This window comes from Vigna angularis, chromosome 7 (genome assembly GCF_016808095.1).
Source record: "Vigna angularis cultivar LongXiaoDou No.4 chromosome 7, ASM1680809v1, whole genome shotgun sequence".
NCBI lineage: Eukaryota > Viridiplantae > Streptophyta > Magnoliopsida > Fabales > Fabaceae > Vigna > Vigna angularis.
The window spans coordinates 23,557,265-23,571,626 of NC_068976.1; the positions used below are offsets into that span (position 1 = coordinate 23,557,265).

General features: G+C 31.7%; 1 protein-coding gene across 1 annotated transcript; it reads right to left on the reverse strand.

Annotated features, from left to right (window-relative positions):
* Positions 1 to 5,612: 5,612 nt before the first annotated feature.
* Positions 5,613 to 12,532, reverse strand: LOC108338448 (protein-tyrosine-phosphatase IBR5). Its single transcript, XM_017575340.2, has 5 exons — positions 11,669 to 12,532; positions 10,738 to 10,837; positions 7,229 to 7,286; positions 6,928 to 7,034; positions 5,613 to 6,203 (listed from the first exon to the last, which is right to left on the reverse strand). Exons 1-5 carry the CDS (start codon positions 11,903 to 11,905, stop codon positions 5,887 to 5,889), a joined length of 819 nt encoding a protein of 272 aa, XP_017430829.1. The 5' UTR covers positions 11,906 to 12,532; the 3' UTR covers positions 5,613 to 5,886.
* Positions 12,533 to 14,362: the final 1,830 nt, after the last annotated feature.

The window sequence follows — 14,362 nt, forward strand, 5'->3', positions numbered from 1 at the left end:
TCGCACCTTCATCTCGGATCATCACCTCGCGATCTTCACCAACCATGCCGCGACCACCACTAACCTCCCTCACCTCGCGAGCTTCCTCGCCGTTGCCCAACCTCCATGGCAGCCATCACACGCCACCGCACCTTCCCGCTCTACAATCGAACCTGCATAAAAACCAGACCTGCAAAGAAGAACCCAACAATCACAAATCGCGCACTGTTAGGCGCAGGACCCATGGCTTCCTCAAGCGGAACATGTTCGGGTTCATCCTCTCTGCTTCAGAACTCGGGTTGTGTGTGAGAAGGAGAGGGGAAGATGAAGTGGGAATTACCACTGTGCCCTTTCTCTAAAGTTGATTTAACTTCATAGTTTTTAATACAAAACTCTTTTTTAATTCCACCTATGATTACTGAAAACACTGACCATGCCACGTAATAAACAATTAAACGGCCGTTTGTCCAATTTGACGGTAGGCCTTTAATTGTTACAATTTTACAAAAATGGAGACCCAATTGAGACGCCAAAAAGAAAAGGGACCTATTTGAGATTCACGCCGAAAATAGGGACCTACCGAGACATTAAACCTATTTTTAATAAGGTATTGAATTAAGATAATTAGTGCGATTATGTAAATATTCAACTATTATTCTTTTTACATTGAAATTACTTTGTAAGATCACGCGCTCAATCATATAAACATCGTTTACTTAAGCGTATAGATATAGTATAAAATTAATAAAACTATTTTAATTTTAAAAATTGATGTATATTAAAATAATAGACATTAAATATAAGATGACATATGAAATTACAAATATATCTAAACAATTCTTTAACATATAAAAATAATGTAAAATACTCAATTATACAAAAAGAAATTAATATCAAATAAAAAAAAATTGTACGTAAGACCATACTCCAATTTATTATATTAAAAAAAACTAATTAACATATTTCTTTTTTTTCTTTTGTAGAGAACATGCCGAGCATGAGGAACTCCACCCCAATTCGTTTCCATATATTTTTGTTTTCTTTTATGATTCTGAAACGGTTTGAAAATTTACCTTTGTTTTAAGTACTTATTAATAGTTTGATAATATAGTAAATAATATATATATATATATATATATATATATATATATATATTAAAAATTAAATGTTTCAAATTAACAGAGTCTTATTATTCTAAATATACTATCAATTCTAAAATATGATTTTTTAAACTCTTATATTCTCTTCAATATTAAAATTTTCAACCTTAAAAATTAGATTTACCAAGAAACAGATGTAGGGTATGATTCTCTCATATTCTCTTGTATATCCCATGTAGTATCACATATTCTTCCATCTTAGATAGCTTTGACTACCATCTTAGACAACTTTAACTAGACTAATGGTGTTTCTTCGAAACTGCTTTGCTTGACATTCCTCTATACCAACAAATTGCATCTTCACTGAGAGATCCTCTCTAACATGAACATCCTCCACTTCTAACACATGAGAAGGATTTAACCTTCACTAAACAGGTTGCATCTTCACTGAGAGATCTTCTACCAAATTTTGGTTGTTCTTAACTCGATTGAATTCAAGCAAATTTTGTTTAGGATCGACTCGATCAAAATTTGGTCGGGGCCTTCTTGGCAGAATTTGGCCACATTTCGACCAAGGCAAACTCAATCGACTTTCGACATGTGTCATCCCGGCTTGACCTTTGGCCTGTGTGACATTGAGTCTAGGTCAGGTTGGCTTAATCATTGGGCCGAACTAGCCTACCTCGACCTTCGACCTGGATTAATCAGGTCCGACCATCGGCCTATTTCGACCTTCAGCCCGAGCCAACCTAATTGGATCCTTTTCTTAGGTCAAATCATGTAATCTTGACCTTTAGTTTGGTTTGGTCTGTCTTGACCTTTGACCTAGGCCAACCTAGCTTAACCTTGCATTCGAGCAAGTCTGTCTCAACCTTTGACTCTGATCGACTGTCTCGACCCTTGTTGTAGGTCAGCCCATATCAACCTTGAGTCAAACCTAACTAAAAATTTAAATTAAAAATTTAGATTTTTCACATTTAAAAATTTGGATTCAAAGAATGGATCTCTAATAAAAAAAAGTTATAAAATGTAGATGAAATTGAAATCTAGATTGAATAAAATGAATTTTAAATGGAATAGATTTTTAATTAAATGGATTGAATTGAAGCAAAAGTGGTTTCAATTGAGAAAATTTGATTTTTTCCCACCAAGTAGGGTTAACATTTGAAAAAAAATGTTTACTAATTCTCACTTTTTTAAATATTTTTAAACATAGTAGTTTTTTCTATACTATTTATGTGCATTTATATGTTGTCTCCACTTCTTAGATATGTCAAAAAGAAAATCTTATTTAATGTAATAGTTTTTTAGCTTTATTAGGAGTCTATACTTCTATGTATATTAATTTTATGTGATAAGTTTTGCTTTGAAATATGTTTGGAGGGAAATTTTGAGAAGTTTTGGTTGTGGAAGATGATGTCGGTATTTTTATTACTTTTATAAATATGTGTAGTTCAAAATTTCTCATTTGTTTTAGAGAAATCATTTTTCTAATATTGATAAGTTATACCTATGATAACAGTTGATTTATGTGTTTATATGTTTATATTTTTTTGAATAAATCAACTCTTTGATAGCTTTTATCCTATTTTATCGTCAAGTCTAGTGTGTTTTCATACTTTCTTGTGTTTTAGTTAGTGTATGTTTGTTTATCTCTAATATCTATTTTGAGTGTGTAAAATAAGTCAATAGAAAATAATTATAGTGGAGAGAAATAAGCTGAAACTTAAGGAAACATGATTGGATTAAAAAAAAAGGTTTTTAGACAAATACTTACAGTAAGGGCTATAAAATCGCACTCAGGACTACAAGAAGAAAAGACTCACCTGTAGGGTTATACTGTCATGGACTATCCCTGAACAACAAAAAACCACCATTGAGCGTCAGGTTAAGTGGCTAGGTGAGTTGGCTTCTCATTAGGCGAAAATGATAACCCAAACTTGTACTATTCGAGTTGTTGGACAAAAATATGGCTCGCTCAACGAGTTACAAGTTATAGAGCATCAATTTTTAGGCATCCCTAGGCAATGATGAAGTTGTTAGGCGCGTTTGTCAACCTTGATACGCGAGAGTGAGTATTTAATCATGTTTTCATAAGGGTTTTCATTATTCCTTATTTTTACAAATTTGAATCACCTAGGGTGTTTGGGAGAGACTCTTGGAGGCTGTTTAAAGTGTTGGAAAGTTTTTCCTCTCCTTCTCAGGTTTCCTCCTTTATCCATGTTGATTTTCTCCTTTTTAGGGTTGAAGAGGAAGATGGCCTACGAAATTAAGGTGTTGATGTGAAAGTGGAGACACAATTGATGTAAGAAGTAGTTACCAAGAACCTTGAAAGAAGGATTGCACCTTCTCTTTAGTTTTCATTTCTTCCCTATTTGTTCAATTTGTAGAATCTTAAGTTCTCCAAAATGAAGACTAGTTTTCTTTGTTAAAATTATATGTAAAATATTAAATTCTTGTGTATTGTGTGATGTTAACAATATATGCTTTTCTAATTTATGTTAATATTCAGCTTTCATGCTTAATGTTTGTTGTTACTTGTGCTTCTTGATGTATTGCAAAATATGATCTGAACCTATAATTGAAATTGAACATCTAATAGAGGCTTGTATATAAGGATAAAACATGATTCATTAATAATCTTAAGACTCTTGAACCTTAATGCATGGTTGCTTGTTATTCAAGAAATTAAAACTTGATGAGTTATCATATGTTCAAGATCACTAGAGATAGGATTTGAGTATTTAATATAAGTTGAAATGATTATTAATGTATGAGAATGAAGTGGATGAACTCTAATTTTAACAATTGTAAATAATCTATGTTACATCTTCTTACACACTAATTATTTGATAAAAATATCAATAAGAATTATTGATATATTTACTTATTACTTACTATATGCAAACGATACTATTGCTTTTACAACCAATAACTTCCATATATTTATTTAGGCTTTTCACATTATTAAAGTTTAATTTCATCATAGATTTGATATGATCCCCATTCTTTGTATTCATTCACTTATTTATTTATTTAATATATATTTATTTAATAGATTTTCATATCATAACAAATAATTGATAAATTTTAGATTATAAGAATAATTGATGTGTTAAAGTTCATGATAATACCTACCATGAATTTATTTAAAAATTATTTTGATAAAACTATCATATATATAACCTTTTAATTATTATTATCATGGTCTTTTATATAAAGTTTGACTAAAATCTAAATTTAAATTCATTATTGATTAGGATTCTTTCCATCAACATTAACATAACTATAATTTGATGTATACTGGTTAGGATTTTTTGTTGATACAAATTGAACTTAATTTTTAACAAAAGTAAGTTAAATTTTTTTAGAAATGTTAGACATGAATTTTTTTATAATAATCATTATTGAAATTATTTATCCATTAATAGGTTAAACTATTTCTTACTTGATGTAGATTAAGTTATTTCTCAATTGAAGTTTATAATGATTATTTTTTGTCTACGCCTACAATATTAAAATATTAATCTTTATATTTGATAGTAATTAAAACTTTTTATTTAAAAAATTAAAATGTAACAAATTTAGATTATTTCATTTAAACAAAGCAGTAGAAAAATTAATCAAGTTAAATTTAATTTAACATTTTGACATTTCCTAAAAAGCAAAGAGTTCGTACTTAATTTTCATTTTCACAATTTTAGGAAAAGATTCCTATCCCGAGTTATATAATTTTTTTCTTAAGAAATTGAATTCTATAAGAACGTTAGAGCAAAACTGTTATGATATAACTAAACTTATTCTCGATATTACCACACACTGCGAAAAGTGAAAGAGAATAGTAAGCGAAGCCTTGGAAGAAAACAAATGCAGACAACCTTTTTCTTATAAACAGAAAGGGTTATTTCCAAGATTTCAAAATGATTCTCTGCATAATTTTAAGTGTTGTCCCTCTGTACAAAAATTTAGATTCTCTGCAAAAAATTGAGTACAAGACGAAAAATTTGAAACGTACGACTCAAATCACTAAATGACACCAAAAGTTTCAAATTTAATTTTTTGTAATTTGGGCTAAAAGGGCATGAACATGACATAAAAAGGACTTTTTCAAGCTTGAGACAGAGAGGACGAAAACCAGAGAACAATGACGATTGCCTCGTACTGTGAAAATGAATTGACAAGACTTATGTTGGTAGACATAAGTCATATACGAAGAAACACGACTTCAATGCACCAAATACTATTGAGCTGGGCCTGGTTAAGTATAATAAATGGAAAATGATAGAGTGAATAATAATGTTGATGCTGATGGTGAGGCATAAGTGGAGAAATGGACAAGGTTCCGCGTGAATTGCTCAGTAGAAAGATCGAAATATCACATTCAGTATCCAAATAATAAGCATCTCATGGTTAATTTAACATAATCAATAAAATAAGGGTGAAAATTTGATAATGAATTTCAAAAACTTGTCCATAAAAGTTTTGTATATTTCAGAACAGCGGTTCCCAACAGGCTTGTTTACTATTGTATGCTTTGTAGATAAGATTTTGCTTGTAATATTAAAAACTGGACATTGTTGCGCAGATCTACTGAGACCAGTAAAATATGCTGTAACTCAATACTACAACCAGGGATAACTATAAAAAGATTTTAAGAAAAAAACATGGGAAAAAAGAAGTTGGTATAGAATTGACAAGTCACTTATGATTATTGCACCTTGACTTGAAACATGGCAGCCTGGTACCGGTAAACTTTACCACAAGCCAAATTGTCAAGCAGGTTAATCACACATGTGGCTGGTGAGAATCAAGAGCCATCCATTTGTATATCAGTGCCATTTGGATTAGTTTGGTTGGCATTGAAGGGACTTCCAGCCACATTCTTCTGCATTGGTCCAGCGCCAAATGTAAACTCTGTAGGAGCAATGTCTAAGGTTGGTCTGGCGAATATTGAAGGAGTTCCAGCGGTGCTGAAGGAAGGAAGTTGAGCTGGATCGTTGATCTTTGGGAAACCAAAGCTAATTGAAGGAAGAACTGTTGGCGAGAAACTGGGAAGCAGAGAGCTGCCACTGTCGATTGGTCCATAGATCTTCTGCTCATACTCTTGTAGTTGCTGGTATACACCTACATTAAGAAAGGAAGCATGCATGTTAGAAAGGTGATAATTAGCCTTTTACAAAATGCAGCCAATCAGTGAGATGTAGAAAAAGCATATGGAGGAGGAGGTTCAGTCAGAAGATACAACATCAATGAGACCTGAATCCAACCACATAAGAATCTCTATCCAAAACTTTAAGATAATGAATTAATAGATTTTCAACCTTATATGATGCTCTATTTTCTCATTTTTATCCAATATGGAACTTAAACTCACACTTGGAATTCTAACATGAATGTATTAAAACCACCATACACTCCTTAAACAAAAATGTGATGCTACTTTTCGAGGGAGGGATGATGGGAGAGGGAGAATTGACAAGTTGAAAGCATATCCATGTTAATATTTTCATAGGGGTTATCCAAAGCAAGTCCTCGGAAATTTCTAAGCATCCTAAACACACATATCACAACAACTTATCCACACGATCTGTTAATGATTCATCATCACTAATCTAAGCTGAAAAAAAAGTCAATTTCGCTGTATGACCAATTTGGCCTTTCTTCCACTCTAAATTTTGATAACCACTATTGAGCACTAACTCAGTTGATTAACTTGATTAAGTTTCCATACATAATGATCTTAAGATAAAATGATTTCACCAGTTAAAAGTCCTCAATTAACCAACAATGAAATCTGATGGCTATATTGGAGACTGGAAGCAAAGCTGGATACAGTAAACATACATACCAGGAGTTAGTTCAACCGAATGTCTACGTTCCTTTACCCACTGATAACTCTGTGCAAGTCTCCATCCTTTGGACTTCATCAAGTATGCAATCACAATAGCTGGAGACCTGTTGTTAAATACGGCATGATTCAGAAAATTTAACATTTCTATATATTACATCCTCATCTGAAAGGCTGCAGTACAAAAACCTCTATCAATTCCATTTTTCATTTTGAGTCACCATCACTAAGTAATTCAAACTAACCAGCACCAAATGTCACTGACATGTTTATTAAATAGCATGTTCTAGGATTATCTTACCTACTCTTTCCTGACATGCAATGAACCAGAACACGCTCCTTTTCCTTCTCACATAACTCTGCAAAGGAAGCACACGGCATTTGCTTCATTATGAAGGGTAAAAGGAAGAAATATAAGAGAAAAGTATAATGTCAATTTAAGACAAAGAATCCATTAATTACCAGTTACTCAGTTAATTTTAATTAGACAAATCATACGTTATAACTCAAATCCGGAAATAACAGCATAGGAAGAGTTACTTATACTAAATATCCCATTAAGCAAAAAAGAACGTATAATGCAACTCCATCAATGTTATAACAAGTGACGACCATTTAAACTAAACCAAATGAGAAAGATTTACAGAGATAGCAAGTTAAAATAAAGCCTTAAACACTAGAGGACTCATTAAAGATTAATTATATAACAATGGAAAAGCATCTAATATTACAATACAAACCCACACACTTGTGCAAACATGCCCCCCTGACCACTATGATGGGGGCAGATTAGAAGACAAAAGGTAAAGGGCATGGTGAGGGACTTGCTGAAAAACCACAAAAAGTTACCAATCATAAAAGAATTTTGTTAAGGCCTAGACATTGAGTGACAATTTCTGATAGAGTAAAAAATGTCCCTAGGTACATAAGCTATCACATTGTTAATCAAAAGGCCTATTATTTTAATCATGTATCAGAACATATCACAAACCATAAATTCATGATCAACTAATAAAATAAATTAAAATATCCTTTTAACAAAAGAAATTTGTAAAATGGTGTATAAACAAATAATATCTTTATTTCCTTTACTGGAACATTATCGTGGTTCTTTGTAATTTTCTGTCTCCCATCATTAATCAGTATATATTTGCAACAAAAAACATTTTTTTCAGTCACCCCTTTGTTTTCTCACCATGGCAGCTAGTCATCTCAGATATATAGATCATGGGTGCTTTTCACATCCTATCAACCTTGAAAAGGTTACGAACGATGTTGGGCTATCCAAAAAGAGGATCATCAAAATCAGAGCATCATCAAACCCAGATCACCAGTCCACAGCTTTTTTCCATCTATGCAGCACATAACACACTTGAGCCCCTTTCCAAAAAACCATAATCATGCACGTCTCCACCAAAAAGATTCCATCCATTACTGCCTTAGTCTATCACACTAGTGGTTATTTTGACTCCCTGCCCCTCCAAGATATTTGTTGTAGGAAATCATGACAATAAAGATTCCTAAAATTCAAATGACTCAAAATGCATTTCTGAAGACAAGATCAAACTCTGCACAATCTGTATTCATGGAGCAAGGACTCAAATAACAGCTCATGAATCAAATTAACATGTATTTTATGTGGATGTTATCCCTTTTAACAACAATAAGAGCCTAAATAATGTTTCCTACAACACAGGATCTGTACATGATCAAAAGCAACACTTGTGTTCAACGATGAACCTACCCTTTGGAAGGTTAAGGCTCAATTAGAGTGTTGATTGGACTCCCTGTGTGCACCAGATCAAGTTTTCTTGTTAGTTCTTCCACTGTTCTTACAAGGTCAAACCCCCTTATACTAGATTTTTACCATCTCTTCATCAACAGGGGCTATTGTTTCCTTCTCTCTAATGCCTTCATTCATGATCTAGTTTTTGTATGTCCACTCACCCACCACAAACCTATCTTTGTCAAACAGAGTTTATGCTCCAATTCGTTCTTTATCAACCAAAATTCATTACCAATTATTAAAAGAACAAGTTCATTAAGAAAAAGATATAATTACAGAGAGCTCAGAATACACGAACTTCAATAATGCTTTTCTTTTGTCCAATTTTACCTATTATTTCATTAAACTTGCTGATATCAAACTAATTTGTCATAAAACTAACAGTTTATTGTTTGCACAAAAGAGTAAACTGTATTTAAACTTCATTCAAGAATTGTCTCTAGCAGAGTAGTCAATTCAGCACATTTACAGCTCTATAGCAGGAAGGTCCACTTCCTAGTTAAGTCATTGTTTTATGTCTTCTAGTCAAGGTCCTGCACCAATCACAGCAGAAATGGAGCCGTTACCAGCTGCCCCAGGTGTTACCAGCAAGAAGACAACCTCATCCCCTTTTTCCGTGTCGGTTTCATGCATTTTAATAAGGTAAAATTGGAAAAAAACAATAACTCTATCTTCCGAACCCCTTTCTACTTCGTTCGCGTTTTCTTCTTTGATGCCCAGTCAGCCCTAGCTTCTACACTTTCTCTTCAAAACCAAGCACAGCTTTAAATCCCTAAGGTTTCACATGTGCGGCGACAACAGCTCTTTCCCTTGCACTTGCATGGTATTCAAATCATTGTGAGTGATCAAGTCCTTTGCTTTGCTCAATTTTGACTCGTCAAGTTTTAAGGCAAAGATTGACCTCATCAGACATGATGAGATTTTCTCTTCAAATACATTCTATTTTCTCTCAGAACTTGCATACATTTCCAGATTCATGAATGTTAAATTTGTTTTCTTTAGTGTTTATACTAATTGCAATACATCATAAAAAGATGCAAGAATCTGTTTCATTTGTTGCCATGTTTCAAATTTAGGTATTTTATTTATTTTTCAGCATAAATAGATGTGTAATGTATACATGACTCAAAATGGCAGTCATCCCACAATTGCACTTTTGGGGGCATGGATCTAGACCACTATTCACTAATTACTACTATTGACCCTCATTGGCATTTATCTCAATAAAACAATTAGTATGGTGCTCACTGACAAGAAAATATATTCAAGCTTTTGATGTTACCAACCTGACTATGCACTGTTGGGAAAGTTTCAGACTCTGAAAGACCTTAAGTCATGGATTCAGATGCCCATAATGAGAAAATTACAAGAAACCACTGCAATAGAGTGATAGATGGTGGGGATTCTCTCAAATAATCAAATTGTTTAAGGAGCCTTCTTCAACATTGACTTTAAGCAGGCCCTCTAGCAGAAACAGAAACATAGGTAAAAGAGGATAGAAAGGGAAATTGCAATTTTAGGCAATGTTTGGATCGGAGGGGGGGACTAATGGAGTGGGCAATTAGTAGATAATAAAGTGTAGCAGATTTGTTCAAGATATAAACATTTCCCTTGAACCTATCAGAAAAGTACTAAGGAATATCTTTCAAGACCTTTATTGATCCTATTGCTAAGTAGGTGAACAACAAATATCTAATGTCTCTGATTCTATAATGGTCTTTTCTTTTGAATATATTGCTTATTTTTTATTTTTTAATAATTAACTAGATGATTCATAGAGAAAGTCCTTTAGAAAAAGAATCAAAATACTACCAAGTAGAAGTGCAAAAGAACATAATAGTAAAAGTCCATGTAGCAGATCATTTACTAGTATTATTGAGCATGAAGACACTGGCCAAAGTTCCATAGCAAGTACAAGTATTATATGTAGTAGTTATTTAAAAAAAAAAAGCAGCAAATCCGTGTTAAACAAGCACCTGGGCAAATGAAAAGTATAAGTTTTAAATGGACAAACAGAAAAATACCTAGAAACTGAATTGCTTCATCAAATGCCAAAGTTTTGTCATCTGGGAGGCAGTGATAGGTAAATGAGTTCTTGTAGAGATTTTGACAAGAAGGAACAGTCTGCAAAAGTAGAGAATTCAAAGGTATTATAAGAAAATAAACACATGAGAAAAATTTGGACAAGCAGGTTTAAGGTGTAAAACCTCTGAGAAAGATAAGAATGACATACACCATGAAAACAAATTGAATATCATTCAAAATCATTCTACTTTTAGTCACCTCTTGTCCATTTAGAACTAACTATTTTTCACTAGTACGGGAAACAACCTAATTCCACATCTTCATGATTTTCCACAATTAAAAAAAGTATCTGCACAATCAGCCCAAACAATGAAGTTGATCATTGAGCTTATGAACCATGAATTTGCATTTATTCAGTCATATTAGTCCCTAAACTTGAACTAATTCATAATGTCACCAACATGGAAACCTATTTGGTTGCCAAAATGAAATTCAAAATCTTTCAGAAATTTGACTATTAATCGTCTCTGAATCTAAAATCTATCAACTAAATGTTTAACTTGAAATCAAGGTCTTAAAAAGGGTCCACAACAAAGTTTTTTTTGTAGTTTTCATGACTGTAACACATCTTCCTGCAGTAGCCACAATTTAAAGCTCTGTTTGACATCGTCATTCCTATGCATTGACCACCTAGAACATTCATCACCTAGAAATTATAAGAACTGTTATAATGAAAATCCTAAGTAAATCCACTTCACCTACAATTCCTCAATTATTACTGAAATTCCAAACACATAATAATTCAAAATCTCAACCCCACAACACTCAACTGATCAACATGCATGCATTCATAGTTAATCATTGGAACATTGAAATAAAAAAGATGTCAGATTGAATCACAGATTATAAACAAATAACAAGACCCCTTACATTGAGGATACGAGTAATCCCCTGTGTCTTGAGAAGCTCGGAACGTGATGCGTTGTCATAGCTTCCTAGGTAAAGAAATTCGGGCAGAATCACAGAAGGAAAAGCACTAACTTGTATCGAAGTTTTCTCCGATCCAACTGGAATCCGGTGACCGCAAATGGAACACACTTCCCCTTCTTCATATTTGTGGTAGTGGCCACACACCCCACAGGGATTCTCTCTCTCCCTTTTCCTCATAATTAAACAACAACAACAACAATAAAAAAACAGAAGTTTCTTTCAGACCCAGATCGAAAAACAAGGGATTGGGAACAAAACAAGGCAAAAAATTAGATCTTTTTGGAGGTGGAGAGAGACCCAATCAGAAAAATGGTTCAAACCTGAAAAAACCAAACACCCAGATCGAGAAAAATAAAAGGAAAAGATGAGAACTTTGACAAAAGGAAAGAAAGGTGTGGTGTGGAAACAAGAGAAGAAAGAAGGAGAGGAAGGGAAACTATATAGAAGTTTCCTTATTATAAGTTTGATGTAATAATAGTGTTATCAACTTAGGACATGACTACAATCTATGTATCTATCTAAGTTAGAAACACTCATTGGTTTGCACTACTGGATTTTGATGGAGGCAAAGCATTAGCCATGGTTTGGTAGTAATTATAGAGAGGGATTTGGTTGGATTGGATGATAGTGATGGTGATGATGGTAGACACAGTGGTGAATTTTTTGGGTATATGTATTAGTTGATGGATTTTGGGGACTTCCAGATTTTTGGTTGGCACGTGAAGTGAACAATCCAGGTTTCTTATTCTCCTAGAAATGAGAATAGATCTGGTAAAAACACAACTTGTCTAACACTCAACCATCTCAGTTTCAGGTAAATAATCATCATTTCTTCCATCATAACTCTAAAGCATTTTCTCCTTCTCTCTTTCTCCCTTTTTAGACAAATGTGAACATGCATTCACACTGTAAAAAACATTCTAGTATGATTGGTGGACAATGATGTCTTTTAATTGGATGAAAACTTAATTTTTTCAGAGTTATTTTAATTTTTGAAATGTTATTTAAATGTATGTACCTTTTGTTTATAGTTATTTTTATTTTGAACATTATTTTTCTAAGTTGAATAAATAATCTTGTCCAAATTCTGTTTAAACAGTACAAGTCTAGATTGTATTCCCATCTACAAAAAAGGAGTATTTGGAAGATTTTTAAAATATTTTCAAATATAATAAATCTAAATTTTTAGTATTAAAATAAAATATTAAAAAGTATCTAATTATTTTCTTATTTGATGTGTTATCTTTCCTTGAACCTTTTAAGTATATATTTTTATAAGTTATTTTACTTTCATGTAAAAAGAGTAGTAAATAGAAAATAAATTTATAATAAATATGCTTTTCATTTTTACAAAAATTTTCAATGTTTTAATCTTTTTTTTTAAATTAATCTCTTGAAATATTTTTATTTTTATTTTTAAAATATATTTTTATGTGTTTGTAATCTATTTATAATATATATATATATATATATATATATATATATATATATATATATTATTGTGTTGTTGAATAGTTTTTCCTTTTATCTTAGTAGTATAATCAAATTTATTGACTTATAAAAAAACTCAATGCTAAAAGATTAGATTGTTAGAATGATGACAAAACAATCACTTAATATTAAAAAATAATACAACATAATTTTTTATGTATGTTTCTTTATAAATTTAATAACATTTTTTTCATTGTAATGATTTTTTTAGTATATGAACACTTATGTACATGACTATATTTTCATCAGTTAAATTATAATCACGTTTAAAACAAATAAAAGTTGTAGAAATATAGGACCAACTTCAAATAACACAGTCCTCCACTATGTATTAGAGTTATTTTTTATGGATTGTTTATACCTTTTTCTTAAAAATAAACTATTTCAGAATTTGAATTTTGGTTTCTATAAAATGCTAGTGTCACCTCTAGAATATTTAGTAGAGCTAAACTAATGCAGTACCTTTATCCTTCATTTATATTTATATAATGCTTAATCAAAAGTTAACTAGTCTTTTAACATATATAAAAATAGGAAAAGATAAATAATATTTTTTAATAATTCTATTAAAAACTTGTATTTTTTAAAACAAATATATCTACACAAGTCCACGATTGAGAGTAATTTGCTTTGAAGCAGGAGTAAGATAATTTTTGTTTCATTAATCAAACAAGTTACTTATTAGGTAGAGAAAGCCAAATAGTATTGCTGATAAGCTTTACCTATAACGTCGTCAATTAGAATTTTAAACACTAACATAGTTATTCTAAAGATCATGTTTCTAAACAAGCAAACTATAAGGTTGTAAAAATATAAAATTAACATGACATTAGTTAAATGAATTAAATGTAAGAATTATTTTTTCTGTCACAGTAAAATATTATGTGCATAGTTGGATAGAGATAAAATTTGAATTATTTGCGTAAAATATTGAATTATATATAAACCGACTTGTTGTGAAGAGGTTTATCCATTTGTTGATGTGTTATTTTGTTTGACATATCATAGTCAAATAAATACCAAGATGCTGTTCATTGATGAATAAGTTGGTTCCTTTGCCCCCACAAATATGAGTCTTTAGATACGATGTTGACACAACTCTGGCAGCCTTGTGTAGGAAAAATGTTCCCAAATTAACTTACT